General features: G+C 40.4%; 1 protein-coding gene across 1 annotated transcript in view; it reads left to right on the top strand.

The window, feature by feature from the left end:
- Positions 1–21,662, top strand: part of LOC144089485 (CAP-Gly domain-containing linker protein 4) — a 28,795-nt gene that overhangs the window by 4,956 nt on the left and 2,177 nt on the right. Inside the window, exons 7-14 of the mRNA XM_077620376.1 lie at positions 1,918–2,163; positions 2,734–2,869; positions 3,552–3,683; positions 6,045–6,239; positions 6,320–6,457; positions 8,195–8,318; positions 21,224–21,291; positions 21,376–21,454. Coding sequence (XP_077476502.1) covers positions 1,918–2,163; positions 2,734–2,869; positions 3,552–3,683; positions 6,045–6,239; positions 6,320–6,457; positions 8,195–8,318; positions 21,224–21,291; positions 21,376–21,454 — 1,118 coding nt within the window. The remainder of the gene's footprint in view (positions 1–1,917; positions 2,164–2,733; positions 2,870–3,551; positions 3,684–6,044; positions 6,240–6,319; positions 6,458–8,194; positions 8,319–21,223; positions 21,292–21,375; positions 21,455–21,662) is intronic.

The following is a 21,662-nucleotide window of genomic DNA, read 5'->3' as shown; positions in this document are numbered from 1 at the left end:
AGAAAATGCTGACGTACACTCTTCAGAACTCAAGTTGGCATCATAAAACTGTAACCAACCAATCAAAAGCCAAGTCTTCTATTTATTACTGGGTAAATCAAGCAAACATTTCCATTCCTAACACTGCTGAGAGCATTCATAAAATATTTTACTTTCTGTTTTATAATTTAATGAGTACTAAATTCACATTTAATTAAGGGAAACATTCCCTTATTAAAGTAGCATTTCAATTCTGGAGGTCTGCAACATTTGCATAAGATAACAGGTGTTCATAATAAAACATTAGTGTGATTGTGCTTTTTAGTTTAAAAAAAAAATAATAATAATGGAGCTTTAGAAATCTTTTAATTCTCCCAATAATTACGGATGTCGCAATCACATATTCATGCAAGTCAGCTGATTTTGAGGATTTCTAATGAACATATTTGGCCATAAATACATTTGGATCATTTATATGGGATCTATTATAATTTAAATCTCTTTTTTTTGGAAGTTATATTTTCAATTTCTGTAGCAATTGTCTAGACTATCCACTGGGTGTCATCAAAGGACTTTAGAATTCACCCATTTTCAATTCTATTATTAGTCTAATTTAATTTACAATGCAAAACGTTAAGACATTTTGATATGAGAATATGCGTTTGTTTGTTTTCTACAAAGGGAAGTGGTTAGTGTATGAGGCAGTCGAGGTTTTTAGGCCGTTGTTATAGCAATTGAAATTAAGATTTGTGGAAGAGAACGCCACTTGAGAGCACAATTGATGACAAGAACGAGTGTGACCCAATTAGCTCGATTTCTGCTCTCACTGCACTTTTATTTTGTCATAAACCTGTTGAATCTCACCCTATAAAGGATTTGAGTGCTTCTCCATGTTCCTTCATACCATCATAACCTTCTTCTTTGTCATACGTTTAATTGGGGTTTTGTTCCCTGCCTCAATCCAACAAATTCGCTTGAATAAAGCAACTCATTTGACTTTTTTTTTAATTTTTAAATGATGTACGGCATCGGTGTCCACACTTTTGAAAAGGTGAAAAGTGCATTGTAGGCTGGATTAGAGATTTTTGTGCGGCCATGTTCAATTATATATAATACCTATACAGATATATCCTTTTTTTTTAACTGTTTACCATTAGAAGTTATGTATTTGTTTACACTATAGAACTTAGTCTTATCTAACTTAAATTTCGAGGTTATAGATTTTTCTATTTAATAGACAATATTTGTTTTAACTGACTTTATTTGCTATAAAAATGACAAAAAATTGACAAAAAAAGAATGTAAATGAGTGCATTGTAGACTGGATTAGAGATTTTTGCGCGGCCATGTTCAATTATATATAATACCTATACAGATTTATACTTTTTAAAAACTGTTTACCATTAGTAGTTATGTATTTGTTTACACTATAGAACTGAGTCTTATCTAACTTAAATTTCGAGGTTATAGATTTTTCAATTCAATGGGCAATATCTGTTTTAACTGACTTTATTTGCTATAAAAATGACAAAAAATGGACAAAATAAGAATGTAAATAGCAGGAAGAAAGTGTTTACGATGACTTGAGCTGACAAACGTCTAATAAAATCAACAGCATATCACCGGAAATGTGATAATGCACTGGAGGGAGTTATAGAAAACGGCAGCTGTAAATTTTCGAGAAACACACACCATCTAAAATCCCCTCGGCCTGTCTCAGCCAATAATAATATCATCTGTCGGCGTGAAGGAGCTGTGAGAAAATATTTGTGACTTGACCAGAGTCAGTTGAAAGAAAAAAAAGGGCGTACTAGTGCAAATTGTGTGGAAGTAATAAAAAAAAGGATGTCTTCTGAATTGTCATGACATTCAAAAAAATGACTGCTTCTCCTCAATCGTTTCTATTTCACCGACATGATCCAAAGTCTTATTCTACAGGACGATAAAGGGCAATACCCAGCTGATGTTGTTCCCGAGCCCCCCGACATGCCCTTCAAGATGTCAGACGCTGCCGCCCTGGCCAAAGAGTTGCGGATTTTACTACGGGAGGCTTTGCCACATCCCAGTTTCCCGTTTTTAGCGGTGCAAGACTACACGCCTCCTGCTCTTTCGGACAAAGCCAAGATGAAACTGGCCTCATTAGGAATTCAACTTGGTGACCGTGTGATGATAGCCGGACAAAAGGTGTGTCTTACGTTACTAGCTTTTTATTTATCTTTTCTAAAATGCAAATCTTGTTGATAAAAGACAGTTTTGTGCTTGCATCTTATAATTTTGTGTGTGTTTGGGATTGCATGGCGCCTTTTGAAGATAAAATGGAACATGTTGGGAATTGTGTGCATGAAATTTACAATTTAATTAGTTGTCGACACATCCACAAAAGAGCATTTCTTTTGTCCCCTCCAAACCGTTAACCATCATTTGAGTTTTATTTAGGCCGCCTTGTGAATAAAAGTGCAAGCCTAGATTGAGTCATCAACAGTTCAATTTCCACTTGGGCACTGGTTTTATCTTTTTCACTTATTTACTCGACTCTCTTCCACAACATATTGCACCCACAAGCCATAGATGGAGTTAAAAGAAGATACAATTGGATCACTCTGTCTCTGGCTGAGTTGAAAATAAGTCCAACATGATTTGGGTCCAAATAAATAAAACAATCTTTATTTCCACTCTGCAAAAATCTTTATAACCTAAAGGTTCACAATTCAGATAGAATCACAGTTTAAAAAATGCATGCTAATGCCTTTGCAGGTTGGAACCCTGCAATTCTGTGGGAACACAGAATTCTCCAGTGGTTTCTGGGCTGGAGTAGTGCTTGATAAACCTGAGGGGAAGAATGACGGCTCAGTCGCTGGTGTCCAGTATTTTACCTGCCAGCACAAACACGGTAAGTCATAGCGCAACCATTTAGTCGTTCATTACTTCTGTTTCACCTTTATCCTCATGCAATTAATCAGTCTACTACTGTATTTACTCGCATATAAGCCGCCCACGCGTATAAGTCGCCCGTGTGTATAAGCTGCACCCTTAAAATTGCCATATTCACCAATTCACCAATTTCGTCATATGCAGTTTCTGGGTGTGATGACAAGTAGGCTTTTTTTGTTGTTGATAATGACGACAGGGCCTATGTCCGATTATTATTATTAAAATTGCCTTAAATCGTTGAATTTTGCAATTTCTCATGTATAAGCTGCACCCTGATTGACAATTTTCACCTCCATATTCATGCATTTTATAGGCAGTACAAATGTGTTACTTTGAAGGGAAAATATTAAGAAAAATCACACGTGGTATTTCTGAGATTCTGTATGAATCAAAAGCACATTATTAGGGTCAATATCATAAGGAAAGAATTCATCCAGTAATGCTTGTTTTCTTGCTGCAAAACAGAAAATAACCAACAAATAGTAAATGTTACTTTACATCTAATTACATCTGATTCAGTCATCATTTTTTTTTGTTAGAAATACGGCGTATATGCGAGAAAATACAGTGGCATAATCCATTAGCAAGATGATGTAAAACAAAGTACTCAATTTTTACATTCTTTTTTTTTTACCCCACAGGAGTATTTGCCCCACTTGCCACGATTAGCAAACCTTTGCAAAAATATAAACGTGGCAATAAGATGTCTACGTCTGCACGGCAACGTCAGATTGACCTGTCTTCCATTTCTTCCAAAAGTATCTCACGATTAGGTAGGTCATTGATTTGGGTATGTCAGCGTATTAATTCTAAGGGCCATAACTGTAAGAAACATTATTAACAGAGAATAGTAACATATTGTCTATCTTATATGCTGATGTAGAAGTCAATGGTATTTAATGTGGGTGGGGGCAATAACTATAAGGCATCTAGACAAATACTAAACCAAAAAAAATCTTATCATTACTGCATCAGTTCAATAAATGATGAGCTAATATTCAGTTAGCTAAGAAGAGCTGTTGCCTGAGTGTTTTGGGACATGGAGTGTAGCGCCCCAGCGGCAGCAAGCGTCCTATTACTCAGGGGAAGATATACTCAACATGACAGCACTGTTGTTAATCAAGCTCGCTTCCAAATTAACCGTATTGCTCGTCTCTGCGGTATGTCTTTAAAGCCCTGGTGACATCTACTGTAAAAGGAATCATTACTAAAGTCATCTTTACATTGCTTATGTAACATAAGCACATTGTCACATACTGTTTTTTGCATGAAATAATTTGTTTTCACCATTTTTTTCCAATATTTAAAAGACACATTTTGAGACAAAGTATTCCGGAATAGAGTTCTCAAAGGTAAACTCAATTGGAGTCGATTTCGAAGTCCAGTCGTGGAACTGAACGAGTTTAAAAAGCTAGCGTCGTCCTCCTCCTTGATGCAGGGTTGCGCTCTAATTGCTGTACACTGGGGATAGGCTCCAGCACCCTCCTACGTTTTAAATATATCAAATAAGTATCCTACAAGGACATTGATGTCTATTCTTCTCTCAAAAGTTGTTTTGTCAGACGGCAAGCGGTGAACCTGCTTCGGATGAATTGAATAGATAATAGAGGCATGTGTCCATATTCATTTTTATTGCTTGTTGAAGAGTAGAAACACAGAGTGCGTAAATTAGATCGCTGACAAGACCGGTCCTCGGTTCATGTCCTCATCTTCGGGCTAGTGTTGGCCGTTAATGTAGTCCGGTGACCTTAGAAGAGAGCCGAAAGTTCGCTTAGTGGGATTTTGTGGTTTGTGGGCCCGTTAGGGTTTCCAGATTTATCGTGGGGTGGTAATATTCAGTGGTTTTGGTGGCTGATTGATCTTTACGTGACTGGAATCGTGGACCTTAGAGTAGCCAATGGAATGCGGTGATTGATAGTCCAATTAAGTAGAGTTTAATAACCAGGGCATAGACAGGCTGAATAGTCTTGGTGGCAATTCATCACGAGGTGTGAGTGTGGATGTATGTGTGCTGTGCAAGAAATGTGAGCTTGTGCTTGTCAGCACCCCCCCTTACACCTCAGGAAACAGACTAATTTATGACCAAACTTTCTCTGGGCTTTTGTTGGACATTTACAGTTCAGATCCTCAATGCCACCTGAGTTTTTTTGCGACTTACCAGCTCAACAATGCAGCCAGCCGTGTCTTGGCTCTTTTTGAAATCCTCTAATCCTCAAGTCAGGAAAAAAGTCAAGCTATTGGTATTTTATCTGTTGTCCCAGGCTTAAAAGGTGCCGCTAACGTCTCCAAAATTGGAGGAGCCGGATCTTGTGTTTCAGCTCGCCTTAAGCGAATCTCGGTGTGCGCAAAGCGTGGAAAGACAGCAGGTCCCTGAACGCTAAATGTCAAGAATGTTTTGTATTCTGAGACGATTCTTGCTGGACTCCACCTAAAGGGCATTTCTCTAATGCTCACTATTAACAAATATCAGGCTAATTTTAATTGTTATTGATTGCTATGAATGTGACTGAAATTTGAAAACGGAATCAGTTGCAGACCATACGCTTTAACGATTACACAATACAGTAATACCTCAACACTTTGCCGATCAACTGGCTTGGAGCCACCAAATATACATATTAAAAGTGTATAGTATAATGTAAGAACAAAAGTACGAACATGTGAAATAGTATGGGGAAAAAAAGGCAAGTAATAATTGAAGATTATTTTACTGGCCAGTAGGGCAAGTGTCTACCTTCGGGAGTTAAATACCAGTACATGAAATGGGGAAAAATAAGATAGCCACTGGCCACTAGAAGGCAGTGTCTACCTTTGGGAGTTAAATAATAGTACAGAGGGGGGTTTTAAACGTTCAAATAATATTAAATAGACACCATAAAAACATTGTGGTTATTCACCTTTTGCGGCAGGTTTTGGAACTTATTAACCGTGATAAACGAGGTATTACTGTACTTGCTGTACTTTGTTGTCTGGCCTTATCTTGGACCCCAATATCTGGCTAGCACAGTACTGAAATTCTTTGGATTGCACACAAGGGTTCTGCATTGTTGAGATCACGGAGTATATATATATACCTGACTTTTTTGTTGACCTTTACCTTCACTGTCATCTATTCCTCGCTGATTTGATCACAGGTGGTCTTTCACACTCGCTATCCTCTTCATCTTCCTCGGTGGAATCTCGTCACGGACGACGTCCTCGACCCCGACCCCATTACAGGCAGAGTCTTACTCCAGTAGCACAACAGGAAAATAGTTCTCAGAGTCACGGGGCCACTTCTTCACTCGGCATCTACTCTTCTCCTGCCGCGGCTGCAAATGCTACAGCGGGTGGGATTCACATGACTTCATATCGATTGGTGTGAACGTTTTACGACCTGTTTGATTTTAAACTCTGACTTTTTCCTTAGCGGGCTATCGAAGCCAAACTCCTTCAGCGAGTAGCTCCATGTGCGGAGGCCCCGAGGTGCGCTTGGGGGACCGGGTGCTGGTTATTGGCCAAAGAACCGGTGTGGTCCATTTCTACGGCAAGACAAGTTTTGCACCAGGTCAGTATTCTCTTTTTGTGTTTGTGTGTTAGCATTTGCCAAGATTTTGTCGGAGTCATAAGCAGATCTTGTAGTTTTAAAAAGTTAATTCGGTCAGGGCTCTTTTATTTAACTTTAATTTTACTGTTTTCATGACTAATTTGCAAGAATTTTTGGACAATAGGGACTATAAAGGGCACCAAACACTTTTTCCATAAACTGTAATTGTTTACGTTCACAGGGAGAATCAGGATTTGTCCCCTGTGTATAGAGAAGATGGGTAAAAGAATGAAAGCATTTAAGGTTATTTAAAATATTCAGTATGCCATCAATAAATTAAATTTCCCCCGTCTACTTCGTTTTATTTAGAATCTCTTTGTTATAGCCGAAGGGATGGTATGAATAATCATTTTAACTTTGGTGCAGCATTATTTTCCCAGTTTTAATGGTACGTGTGCCGCCTACTACCCTAAATTGGGATAGGCTCCGGCACCCCCGCGGCCCTTGTGAGGATAAGCAGAATGGGAAATGAAAGATAACCTTAGTTTTTAGATCCAAGACATTTAGAAAATAAGTTTTTTTTTCAAATCAAATATATTTTTATCCTCTAGAAAGTAATTAAGTCCAAGCACACACATTTATAATAAATTAAAAAAAATAATGTCACATCTGTCACAAGGAACATTTTCGAAAAAGATGCCTGGCTTTGTTTTTGAAGCATTGCTCTTCCATTTTGGTCCCAGAACACTGAGGAATGTTTATGGGGCTATATTCCCTGGAAAGTAAATTTCATATCTTCATTCATCTAAAGCTTATCTTGGGAGGTTAAAATTGGTAATCTCTTGCCATCTCACTATTCCATCAGATAACAAGTGTCAAACTGGTGGCACGGCACCCCTGGCCGCCAGTTGTTGGTGATGACGCACAGGAGAGCTTTATGTGTAATTTATGTGTAACAGTGAAAACAAGTGGAATTCTGAATACTGACTTCACTAGTCGATTTATGCCGCTTCACTAGTCGATTTATGCCGTAGGCTCCAAAATGGTCTACTTGTGTCAATAAAATTCCATTAAAGGGGCCACTGTATTCCTAGTAAAATAATTTGGTTGATCGGTTTCCCAGAATCCTTGTAATGGGTTAAAATAATGGCAACATGTTACAAGGTTTTTATTTAGCTGGCATCTAAATTGTGCACTAAAAGTGGATATTTTTTTTGCACACATGCTTGAATTGCTAATAACTTTATCCTGCCGGCACAATGAAACGTGTGGTTAGTATGTGTGCCTCACAGCAAGGTGGAAATGTGAGTGTCAATTGTTGTGTTTATGAGCTCTGTGAGTGACTGGCGGCGAGTTCAAAGAATAAAACGTTACTGCCTTCCATATGGGCAGTTTTTTTTCAAACCAGTAAGGCGGACATGCTGAGGTTTGCTCATAAAATACCAGTCGAGTTCGGATTTTCCTGATGAGAAGCGAAACTCATGTATTGATTGTCTAGGTTTGTCCACCCATCTTGTTCTAATCATTCATTTTTATGTATTCCACTGATGCGTTATGTCTATTTGTTAAACCTAATTTTTTAATTAACCCATTCACTGCAAATGACGGGTATAGACATCGAATCAATTGTTATTTGGAGGAGAATACATTCTTTTTGATGCAATGAAGAAACAAAACGGATTGATTTAAAATTCCAGCACCCAAAACAATGACCGATTCCAGTTATTGATCCACTTGACAGTATGCCTTTCCTTTCAGGGCACTGGTTAGGCATCACGCTAGATACACAGAGCGGGAAAAACGACGGCTCAGTGGGCGGAGTGAGATACTTCCACTGCTCACCGGGACACGGCGTCTTCGTTCCTCCATCTCGTGTTCAACGGTGAGCGCTCAACCATAATGTTGCATGAGAAAATAAACTTCTATTGCATTCACAATGTTCGCAAAATACCCTGCGGTCCGCTTCATCAATGATTTTGCCTCTAATGAGTCCCTTTGACAGTATCATTTGTGCTATTGTTGACTTAATGATTTTGCCCCATGTGGCAAAGAGTCCCCTCTATGTTTGTAATTAACAAGAGTCAGAGGTATGTGTCCAGATGCCCAAGGCCCACTCTCGCCATGATTACAGCATTTATTTTGGAAGCCAATGAGCTAGCACTGCCCAACCTTGTCTTTAAAACTGGATTTTAAATGTTTAAATTCACTCAGCCAAAGATGTTGGTGAGCGAAATGATAGTGGTTTGTTTTTTTGTGTATCACGTGTTGCTATTTTCAATTGTCTTGCATGCTTACTCGCATATGGTTGGCATGAGAATCCAATTAACGAACTATTAAGCGTGACCAGACGTTTGGTCGACCAGACGTTTGGTAGAACGGACGTTTGGTCGACCGGACGTTTGGTAGAATGGACGTTTGGTAGAACAGACGTTTGGTAGAACGGACGTTTGGTCGCCGGGTTTGCTCGCTGTCAAATTATGACAGAGAGTTTACTCTTGATATTTTGATATTAGATATTTAGATATTAAACTCTCTCTCTCATGATTATAATTTTGAGAGCTGGTTTCAACAGTAACAACCCGGCGACCAAAAGTCCGTTCTACCAAACGTCCGTTCGACCAAACGTCCGGTCGACCAAAACGTCCGGTCGACCAAACGTCCGGAGACCAAACGTCTTTCGACGAAACGTCCAAGTACCACTATTAAGTGGTTCTATTATAACTGTTAGAGCAAAGGTGTCAAACTTGGGTTGGTTCGCGGGCCGCATTAACGTCAACTCCATTTCATGTGGGCCGGACCATTTTAGATCTAATATTTAGATATTAATAGATGAATAGAAATGGATAAAAAGCCCTAAATAGTCAGTTTTTTAGATCTAAATGTTTATTTGAGCTTTTTTTTTTTCTTAATAAGGGAAAACTCTTTAAAAAAAATTCATTCCAAAAGGAACCAAAATAAATTTTAAATTATGTTCAATATTAAAGTGGAAAACACAAAATATTTTTATAGATTTATTTTTAAATTTTACAAAATTATTTTTGAACTAAAAAGAAAGAAAAAAATGGATTAAAATTGCAATTATTGATTTTAAAAAGTGGAAAATCAGGAAATATAATATACATCTATAATCTTCATGATCCTAAAACAGAAAGTCGGCACTCATGATTTACTTTCTCAGGCCGCGCAAAATTATGTGGCGGGCCATATTTGGCCCGCGGGCCACCACTTTGACACCTGTGCGTTAGAGGGACACCTTGAAGGTGATTAGTGATGCTAATGTACCATATGGAATTGACCGACCGTGCGTGGATTGTAAGAACAGATTCTATTATGGCAATTATGGTTGCCCGATTTCCGAAGACAAGTCCGCAACCGGCCCACCCCTAATATATGCCAGTCTTTCTGACCTTGCTTTAAGAAATACACGCCATGAAGGGAATGAGTTTGCATTCCAAAAATGTAATGAAACATTTTATCTTCATGAACTTTTAAGATCATTTGCCTCAAGACACAGCCATGACTCAATAGGCATATCAAATGCAGCCTGCAGAAAGTCATTTTCCATATATAGTCACATTTGCCAGTTCTAATTTATAGTGTGGTATCATTTAAAAGCCATTTTTCGCAGTTTTACTTTCAAATCAAGGTATGGTCGCTCTTGCTCTGCCATGGCAACTTTCCACACACCCACAGGGGCTTTTTCCTCCTTTTTTTATTGCTTTCATTACTCTCGTAACATTGTTTCTTTTAATCTACGATTTACACCTTCAATGAAATAAGAGCTGCTTTGGGCAAGGAAGAACCTTTGTGTTTGCCGTCCCTTTCTCGCGTCTTTTTTTCCCTGATGTTTCCCCTCTAATTAACCCTGAGGCCCATACTACTTCTTTGTTTTCTTTTTTTTCCGCATTAACGCATGCATCTCTGCTCTAGGGAGAATGTGGCTTTCTTTTCTGCGAACACCCTTTTTGAACCGACCTCTCTTTTCTTCTCCCGTCAGCAGCTACAACACGCCATTAGGAGAAAAAAAACCCAACCCTTTGTTAATCTCACAATGGGGAAATTCATGTCAAAGCACTTTTTGCTTCTGCCAGAGCGAGAGTCGTCTAAAGCAGGGATGTGGAATATGGCCCACACAAGAAGCTTAAATTCAATCTACATTTTGTTGCTTTCCTAACACAAGGCAGCTAGTCAGATTTAAATGGTGCTTCTTCATTATTTGTCAGGGGTGAAAACCTGACATGTTGATTTCAAAGTAGGAAATGGTGTAGAACAGGTGTCAAAGTGGTGGTCCGGGGGCCAAATCTGGCCCACCGCAATTTTTTTGCGGGCCGTGAAACCTTTGAGTGCCGACTTTCGGTTTTAGGATCAAATTCAAATGATATTTCCTGATTTTCCCCTTTGTAAATCAATAATTGCAATTTTTTATCCAATATTTTTTTTCTTTTAGTTCAAAAAGAATTTTGTAAAATATATACAAATATTTTCTGTTTTACACTTTAATAGTGAACATAATTTAAAAAAAATTAAATGAAAAACAAATGATTTGCTTTCCCTTACTAAGAAAAAAACCTCAAGTAAACATTGTTTTAGATTTTTTTAAACAAATCCTGAATATTTAGGGATTTTGGTCCATTTCTTTTAAACTGATTTAAAAAATCTATGTATCTAAATTGGTCCGGCCCACATGAAATCGAGTTGACGTTAATACGGCCCGCGAATCAACCCATGTTTGACACCCTTGGTGTAGAACAGGGGTCTCGAACTCAATTTACCTGGGGGCCGCTAGAGGCCGAGTCTGGGTGAGACTGGGCCGCATCAGGATTTCCACAAGAAAAGCACTGATAAAACTTTCCAACGTTATCAAATATCTTTATTTTTTAACAAAAAATAATGAATTAAATAAATTAACTTAAAGATGAATAAAAAATAAATCAATCAGTAATATAAAACCAAATAATACTAATGAGCATACAGTAGATATACACTGGCTGGCTAAGTAGAGAAAACTAATTATTTTTATTCCGTTTCAAATGTCTGTATTAACAGCTCTTTAACCTTTAACTTTCTGAACTTGAATGGAACATTGAACATGAAATATTCTGAACACGGCTTCTTTTGCCTACTCCTTGCTGCTAGAGACCTGGCAGCGCTTCTTCTCACATAGTCACATTTGGCTTGAGGGAGGAAGCAGTGGAGACCCTCAGTAGAGCTTGAAGATGCTCATCAGTAAGTCTGGACCTGTACTTGGACTTATTGAAGTTCAAGGTGGAGAAGAGCTTCTCACACAAGTATGTGCTCCCAAAAAGGCACATGGTCCGCTTGAACCTTCGGGAAAGTTCAGGGAAGCTGGGGGTCAACTCTCTCAAAAATTGCCCAAGCTTGTCTGCTTCTCCACTCACCTCCCTGAACTTGGCTTTGAGTGCAGAGTTGCACTGCAGGTCAATGAGCTCCATTTGAAGCTCAGGAGGGGCATCTTGCACATCAAAGGAGAAGGGGTCCGCAAAAATTTGAAATGTGGCTTTGTGTGTCTTGAAGTCTGCAAATCTGTGATCAAATTCCTCCTGTAGCTTCGAAATGGCCTCAACATACTTCTCACCACTGAATGGTGTGCCTGCATCCACGAGAGCCTTGCATGCTGGGAAATGGCAAAGGTTTGCCTGAGAGAGCTGGGCTTTCCATAACACAAGTTTAGTGCAGAATGCTCTCACGTTGTCATAGGCAGCACTGACAAGTTGCCCCTGGCCTTGTAGCTTCTGTCAAAGCTGGTTTGCCTCGACAATCATCTTTATACAGAGGAAGCAGCAAAACACGTGGTAGTTTTTAGCTCCCGGCCGAATGGAGGTTATCTGCACAGGAGGCCCCATCTCGATGGCTCTCAAAATGGTCGCCGCTCGGTCCGCTTCCTTTGTTCTTGGCTAGCCCCCTTGGCTAGCCCCCACCCTTCCTAAGAAGGGGTCAGCGCTCGACAGAGCCAAGCGACCACCTCGAGGCCTCCCATCCAGATACGCCGTCCAGTTGGTCGGTTATAGTATTTAATAGAAGTTTAGGCGGAGGCGGGACCAGAAAAAGGGGTGTGTATATACAAAGTGATGACAGGCCTTGACCTGTAGGTGTCAGTAAAAATTCTATTCTAGTGACTAAATTCAAGATTAAATATAAGAATACAGTTTATATTTCACATTTCCCCCCTGTTGTAACTTGAAAGAATTTTCATTAAACATATCAATTTGTATCCCTCCCCTCCAGGTTCTAGAATACAAATATCATTGACAGTTACTCAACAGGGTATGGAAAATAACAAAATCACATGTAAAAGCAGAGGCGAGAAATGATGTAATCAGTGGTAAAAATTCCTCTACGTCCCTCTTAATGAGCGAACCCAATATTTAAATCAAGACAAACACATTTGCATAGAGGACTCGTCACACTTCGAAAGAATGCGATAATCTCCAGTATGGTCTGTCATGCGGTGATACTGTGTCACTATAACCTACTAGCATGTGCTGGATTGTGTTTTGAATCATAACTTTCATACAGGGGATTACACACATAGAAAAAATACAGAACAGTAGCAAAAACCGCAAGGTTGCAATTTTAAACAGAATTGAGAATCATGACCCGGTTATTAACCACGACCACAATGATACACCTACGGCTGAATGATCCTGGGCCATGGTGTTGACTAGGGCCTTTATTTCAGCTACGGCACGAGTAATGTACTGGTTTCATCTGGGATGAAGGTGCAGCAGTGTTCTCCCATCATGGCACACACATCTCCATCTTTGGCTGTTATCAGATCCAGGACTATCGGTCCTGCAACTTCCCTAAGGGCTTTTAAATCATCTGCTATACCCTGTAGGGCCTTGACAGTTTGGTTAATGAACACTCATGTAACAGCTCAATGTCTTTACACATGATTTTCTGGGGGGGGGTGGACCACAACCTTTGGTCAACAGGAACATCATCGCACCAGATTGAATCACGTGGTTTGAATTGCACTGATTTTGCACTGATTTTGATATCTTACTGTTATGTTCACTCGTCTTAAAAGGAATGCATCTTAGACCATCTGCACGACTGCAGATTTAAATGTGACGCCTCGACCCAGTGAATTCAGGATGTCAGGATCTGTGGAAATGGGTATACGGCTACACACATAACAACTTTCATTCGCAACAATCAGTTTTTTCTGGAACACCATGAAATTATACCACACGTCTTCTTCATAGTAGTTCTCCAGATTGTTCTTTCATCTTGCTGTTGAGGGATCGAAGACCCTCCAGGGCCTTGGTTAAACTCCCGTCAGCTGCTGTATTGTTCGGGATGAACGTGCAGCATTGGTCGCCAAAGATGGAGCACACGCCACCTTTCTCTGCCAGGAGCATGTCAACAGCAATTCTGTTCTGGAAGGCCATCAGCTCTGTTCATGGATGGCTGCAAACCCTTCCTCCGTCCTGTTCTGGAGTCGTGCAATTTGGTCAGCGAGTGTATACTCATCTGATATGCTGCGGGGAACCCCGATGTTGATGTAGGTTGGGTCCCCGTCCAAGAGCGGACCGCTTGGCTCTGCCTTTCCAGTGATGAGGCAGGACGTTTCCTGCACTTGTTTTCCAACTCGAGTCTCTGTGGGCGGGGCGTTCAGATACGCCCAGGTTGTCACTGACAGTGCAGTCACTGACAGTCCAGTCACTGACAGTCCAGTCACTGTGATGTGGGTGGCAACAGCTTTCACTGTGGCTTCTGTATAGAGGTGCAAAGTCTATGGGAGGTCAGGGTTAAGTGAGGGGTGCTCGTGGCAGGTGAGTAGACGTCAGATGAGTTTCTTCACGGACAAGGGTTTTGACACCGTCCGACTTGGTCCACTCAGAGTCACCTGTCTCGAACGACCTTGAACCGACCTTGGTGAATCGACTTTGACTTTTCAGTGATCTTTGCTGCTGTGGAGGTTGGTGAGTTGGGCCACGAATGGGTTTTCCCATCGTGGAGAGAACCAGGACTTCCTTTTATGACTCGGATCAGGATCCAGTCACCTGGCTTCACCACCTCCTGCAAGATAGACAAAAAGATCACGGCAGCTTACATGTTCTTTGGATAAGTTTCTCTCCTTCCTTAGTCTCTCGTCATGGTTACTCTTCCCATAGAGGAAGTTAGAATGGTCTTCCATGAACTATCTCAAAAGTTGTTAATCCCGAGCTAGTTGGTACTATCTTCATATACGTTTTGGCCAGTGTTAGGCGTTCTGGCCATGGCTTATTTATCTCCCCCATGGTTTCTCAAGCCTTGGTTTTATCGTACCATTTGTTCGCTCTACTTAGGTGTTTTGCCATGTTTTGCACTATGCTGTTTGCAAAATTAGCTCCATTGTTACTCCAGCTGATTCTGGAGATCCCATGTTCTTTACAGATCAACAAAATAACAAATTAAACAGTTCCTTCAAAAATTTTAAAAGTAGGTATTTCGATGTCCATCATATCTTTTCCTCCCTTTTGAGACATTTATGGCTCAATTTTGGAATAATTTTTTGGTAGGCACGGTAGGCCTTTAGCTGTGTGCAGTTCGTCTGCTGACTGTTCTTGAGATCGGCTCAGTTTTGTTGTTGTGTATGCTGTGCAGTAAGTGTTTGCGCTGCTGCTTTAGCTGCTGTGTTCTGTCGTTGTCTTCAACACGTGCTTAACATTTGCTTACGGCTATTTTGTTGGGCTTAATACCCCAATGAATAAAAATCGCAACAATCTTACTTATTCCATCACTATAGTTTGTGAAAATTTAAATGCCTTATCAGTCAAAATCAAATATGCTAGCTGGTATTCTATTATGATCACTGCTTCTTTGTTAAGATCAAGAACCATATTTGTTTTTCCCTTTCCTCTAATTACACAAATTAACTAATCATACTAAAAATAGGAAAAACACAAAAAGTAAACCAGGCTGCTTTCTCCTCAGGAAAACAGCTTTCCCGTTCTCTGTAACAGTTTAGATTCACATAAATTAATATTCAGAAACAAAATGCACACATTTATAATTCTGAATATAATTGAACCCACTAAATTGTAATCACCCCTTGTTTGTCAAGGTTAATATTGTAGCATAATTGTATCCTTTAAAGCAATTAAAACTCATTACTTATAAAATGCATACTAATCAAGTCCCAATTCATTTAAGAATGTGTATCGCGTTGCATATTAAACTCAGTTGTTTGAAATTCAAAATATCCCAATCTAGTAGTCTTTTTATCAAATGTAACATTCAATTGTCTTTGGAGTTTGTCAATCATCTCCTATAAAACTTTCTTAATCAATATTTTTCAATAGTCAGGCATAAAATTAAAATCTAGTAACATTTCTATCCATTGTAGTTTATTTTCTCTCTAATTGTTTACTTTAAAAATCTGTAAGAAGATTTGTCTCAATTGTTTACTTTAAAAATCTGTAAGAAAATCTAATCTCAATTGTTTACTTTAACTATCTATAAGAAGGTTTAGTCTCAATTGAAACGCTTTCATTTTTTTATGGAGACAATAAAACCAATATAAAAAGTTCCTCATGGCTTACAGCATCGCTCCCCGAGCAATAATCTTTCCGATCAATATTTGAGTGCTTGCCATTTCGTCTGATTACGTCAAAAAGTTTATCTTACCTGTCTCCTATAAACGTTTCAACTGAGAGAACCTTCTTATAGTGCACAAAATGGATCCCGCTATTTTCATGTCTGCTCTTGGTCAGGAACGCGTGTGTTGAGCACCCAGGCTCCCGGGACCGCCGTTGGTCCAGTCTGTTTTCTGTTAGGAAGCACAGTCTCCTCCTGCTAACCCAAATTCAGTGTGTTCCTTTAAAGTTTTTTTTCCTTTTATGCAGATAGCCAGATTAGCCTCATCCTCTAGTTCCAATCGTATAGTGAATAATGGCGTTTGGTATGGTTTACTTAATAGGATGTCCATATTTTGTTGTCCGGTTGACCTCGTTATGTAGGCGCAATGACTTCATAACGAAATATGGAACCTTTTTTCAATTCAGTCAATTATTCTGTTAACACAATTTGGATGCCATTATCACAATAAATCAATAGTACTTTGGAATTTCGTATCAAGCACTGTCTGTTTTTTGTTTTTCTCAGTGCTCCTAAATTTCGCATAGCAGATTTGTTTCTCCACTTCAAATTTCACATTTGGAGTACTGCTGCTTTTTCATTAAAAATTTCCTTGGACGACATATTTTTCCATAATTTGGCGTTGCCATCCGTGAAACGGCTTATTGGCAAATTCTGAAATCGATTCCAATTTGCTAAATCATTTTCCACCTTGATACCTAACCGATTGATCATATCTCGGTGGTCGGCCAATCAAAAACACAAAAGGACAAACAACCATTCACGCTCACTCATTTTCAGACATCCGTGGTCTGCAAATTTTTTTTATCACTGGTGAAGAGCGCCATCCCCAGTCCTGGGGCTTCTTGGCAGCTAACCACCTTTCGCTGTGTCATGGCAAGTCATTCTAAAAGGAAATAGGTCAATGTTGTTTGGTTGGCATCAATTGTTCGATTCTAATGCAATTAATATTCTAATGGTCATTAATATGAACCACGCTAAAACATATTCCACCTGTTGATGGGCAAAACAATGAATTGCCACCCGTGCACTGGTGACAAGTCATGATGTTTATTGCATCTCAGCGAAATTATGCCTATCCTAAATTAATTATTTTATCTAAACTTGCCAGCTACATTTTACCTAATAATTTGGATCAATGCCATTTCTGCATTGTCTTCATGTTTGATATCATTAATAATTTGGATGATTCCTAATCCTTAAGTCTAAATCGCAAATCCCTCTCTATTTGCTAAGATAGCTAAATTGCACTTGTTGAATTGCTGTTCTGCTCCAAGCACTATGCTTATTTAATATAAGAGCCATTTTTTGTAGCTCACTCTTACCACAATTAAAATTTAGAGAAACTAACCTTCTACTTAGCAATTTCTTAATCATTTCCTAATGATAAATTTCAGTGTTTATTAGAGGACCCATAATTTGTCACTAATATGTTATATTGTCAATTTTCTGTCTTATTTTCTTTCTATTACTCTCTCTGCTCATGTCTCTTCATCACTCCTCCTCCTTGCTCATCGTGTGGAATGTGAGATGTAACCTGAGATTTCTTGCATTCCAGTCCCCCAATCCCCCCCCTCGTGCTCCTGGCCTCTGCGAGTGGAACCTGGCACGAAGAGTGGGCTGAGCAAAGGGGGGCACTGTTGTTGAACAGGCCTAATATATATATATCTTCTTGGGTTAGTGGAACGCTGGGGAAGAAAGGCAGTTTTAACTTCAGTTGGCTCGCCGCCATTTTTTCTCTTTGTCTGTGGGCTCGGCCATTTTTCCTCTCACATGTGGTCTGCTTTTCAACCCCCCCCACCATCCTGTACCAATGCACCCTCTCTTAAATACTTATTTTTATCCGTCTAAGTATTCTTTTTCCGCCGATTAAACTCCTATTTTTCGCGGCAATCATACTTATATCGTTTATGAACGCGTCATAGCGTACTTATATATATCTATATATCTATTCATATGAAGATTACTTGCATGCGTTTATAGTTTTATTCTATTTCTTTTTTTTTTTTTTTTTCTTTCTTTATATCGAGCTCTTTCATTATCTTGGCACTGTATGACAATATATTTCTTCTATATTTTTAACACAACCCTCGAAGTCCCTTCGCGGGGAGGCGCTACCTCCCATTTTGTCTGCTTTCCAGGCAGATGGCCGACACACAGCCTTTTATCGTGCTGTATACTATTAAAACATTATTCCGACACACAGAAAAATGTCTTTCCGACACACAGAAAGAAGAATCTCCGACACACAGAGAAGAGTATACGCAACTTTTCTTTTTGGGACTTGGTGGGTTAGATTCTACAAATTAATTTTAAAAAAGTGCCTTACCATTTTTTGGTGCCTCCTCTGTACGAAAGGATAATTCGTAATCTGTTCCCGGGCCAGCAGGCCAGATCGCCCTCTCTCAAGGCTGGAGTAGCCGACGTCAAGCCATCCATCCTTCTGTCGATCTGCCGTGGCCGGAAAGCAGAGAAGAATCTCGGGTTTCAGGCACCAAAATGTCAAAGCTGGTTTGCCTCGACAATCATCTTTATACAGAGGAAGCAGCAAAACACGTGGTAGTTTTTAGCTCCCGGCCGAATGGAGGTTATCTGCACAGGAGGCCCCATCTCGATGGCTCTCAAAATGGTCGCCGCTCGGTCCGCTTCCTTTGTTCTTGGCTAGCCCCCTTGGCTAGCCCCCACCCTTCCTAAGAAGGGGTCAGCGCTCGACAGAGCCAAGCGACCACCTCGAGGCCTCCCATCCAGATACGCCGTCCAGTTGGTCGGTTATAGTATTTAATAGAAGTTTAGGCGGAGGCGGGACCAGAAAAAGGGGTGTGTATATACAAAGTGATGACAGGCCTTGACCTGTAGGTGTCAGTAAAAATTCTATTCTAGTGACTAAATTCAAGATTAAATATAAGAATACAGTTTATATTTCACAGCTTCTTGTTCAGTACATTAAGCTCATGTGTGATATCAACAAGAAAAGCTAAGTCCATGAGCCATTTGGGATCACTTAGCACAGGATCAATCAACTCACAAACGGCGTAGCTAGCTTTGACTGCTGCATTACTGTCTTTGGTAGCCTTCTTGAAGAGATCCTGTTGCCTCAGAAGACGTGTTTTAAGACTGGCAACCTGGTTGGCTCTCTCATCTCCCTGGTATTTTTCGTACTCCTCAGCATGTCTCATAGTACAATTACGTTTCAAATTGTATTCCTTGTGCACCGCAACTTTTTCAGTGTAAATGAGACACGTCGGGGTGCCCCTGTGTTGAACAAAGAAATATTGCACTCCCCACTTTTCTTGAAACTGTCTGTGCTCATCACCGACCTTTCTCTTCACGGCAGGCTTTGAAAGAGACATCTCTGGGGCTCTGTAATATGTTTTTCCACTTGGAATGAGTCTCGGGTTGATCTTTCACATTCAGTCGCGCGGGTTTGTGGCGCATGTGCACTTTCGCTCTCCGTTTCAATCGCGGAGATGGCTACAGACACTGACACAGGCTGGATCACGGATCATAGCGCCTCATTCAGTTCTATGCTGAGAGCAGCGGAGGAGTGTGCGCGCCGAGCGGAGTGATCGGCCTCACGGCTTCTCCTCCGCCCAGCTGATTGGAGGAATGAATGAGTGAGTGAGCGAGGCACTGGACAGCCCGGCCGATGTCCCGCCCCCCAGAGCCGTATACCTCACCGTGATTGGTTCATTCAGCTCCGAACCAAAGTTCCCTCTAATTTTTTGTTGGTCTGAGCAGAAAGACAACCTCCCTGAGCGCACTGAGTACCAGTGTGAGCGACATCATCGGTACTCGGATGATTCGCCTAAAGACGTTTCGCCGACGGACGTTTGACAGACGGGCAGGTCGCCGAATGGACGTTCCACCGAACGTTCATTCGGCCGAACGGAGGTTTCGCCGAAACGGGATTCGAACGCTCGCCCCGCCGGATCGTGTGTGTACAAGTTTTTCAACCTCGGCCCGCGGGCCATATACGGCCCGTTAGGATTTTTAATCCGGCCCGCCGCCGGTGTTGTCCAAATTATAGTAAAAATCAATGTTCGTCTACCTTCAATGGCAGTCCGGGAATAAGCACTCTTGGGCAGGCAGATGTAGCAGAACCGAGCCGTAAAATGACAGCAATCGGGTCAAATCCATCCTAAAACAGCATTTAATGATTAAATACAAATACTGGATGATATCGCGATGGAGGCAAAAAAACGTCTATAGACGTCCATTCGCCAAACGGCTCAAAATGCTCTCAAATTCGGTCAAATCCAGCTGAAAACAGCGTTTAATGATTAAATACAAATACTAGTATTTGTATTTAATCATTAAACTAACAAATACTAGTACGACCTGTCCGTCTGTCAAACGTCCGTCGGCGAAACGTCTTTAGGCGAATCATCCGGTCACGACATCATCATTGCTCGCTATCGGCACACCAGTATCACACCTGCCACAAGCAGGTGCATGTCAATGTTCCCTCTAATTTTTCATGTAAAACATGCTGTAAAACAAGAAAAACATGAGTGGACAGAGCTACTGCCACTGGCTGCCACTTAAACGGCGCCATCATGGGGAAAGGGGTAAAAAAAAAAAAAAAAAAAAAAAAAAAAATTAAAAAAAAAAAAATTCGATCTTTCATATTAAGACGGGGGCCGCAAATTATCGTCCCGCGGGCCGCAGTTGGCCCGCGGGCCGCAAGTTTGAGACCCCTGGTGTAGAATGTCTATTTAATTAATTAAACTAAAAATATATTTTGCAATATTCTTATACCTCTGCAATATTGTAGCCCTTCACCTATTTACGAAAGCAGACATCAAATCCATTTCAACGGAAAAGACTGGCATTGCTAAATCCATATTTCTCTGCCATTGACGGTGATATATGTCCAATCCAATTTGATCAAACGATCACAGCTAGTCAAGATTGAATGGACCTCTATCACAAAGTTAATACTTAAACTCCATTTTTTAAAAAAGCTTTCAGGTTGGCCCTTGTATCCTTTAATTTATTTGCAAAGTGGCCCTCGGAGAAAGATGTTTGGACACCTGTGGTCTAAAATAATCTTTTTGCTATACACTAGCCATTACTGACTCAGAAGGGATTTTGCCGGCATAGAATTGACATTGGCGATCATGCAGTGCAGATGATATGATGACATGTGTTATATGTGTTTATTGTTTTGCACACCCACAGGATCCACGGATCCGTTGATTGCCTCTCGGAGCTCTCCTCGTCACATCTCAATCATACATCAATCAGCGGTGAGAGCAATTGCCACGTTGTGTCTCTGGATTTGTCGGGTTTTGCTCAAATATAGACGCTCGCTTCTTCCCATTGCTATGCAGGGGCGATTCGTCGCAGTTTCAGCACATCATCCGCCATTGCCCCGACCAAGGAGAAGAGCAGAAGAAACCCAGCGCCCAGGTGTGTCTTATTCCCCGTGTCACGCTCACATATTTTTCCACATCATTGCCATCATTTGAACTGGCACCTATGAGAAGAAGCAGTGGTGTTTTGGTCAGGTATTACCACTTATTTCCTTTTCCACCCCATAAAGCTTTATGCCAAGGGTGCCAGACTCGGGTTGGTTCGCGGGCCGCTTAACGTCAACTTGATTTCACGTGGGTCGGAC

The sequence above is a fragment of the Stigmatopora argus genome, chromosome 15 (assembly GCF_051989625.1).
Source record: "Stigmatopora argus isolate UIUO_Sarg chromosome 15, RoL_Sarg_1.0, whole genome shotgun sequence".
In the NCBI taxonomy this organism is placed as follows: domain Eukaryota; kingdom Metazoa; phylum Chordata; class Actinopteri; order Syngnathiformes; family Syngnathidae; genus Stigmatopora; species Stigmatopora argus.
This window is presented reverse-complemented; position numbering and strand designations above follow the sequence as displayed.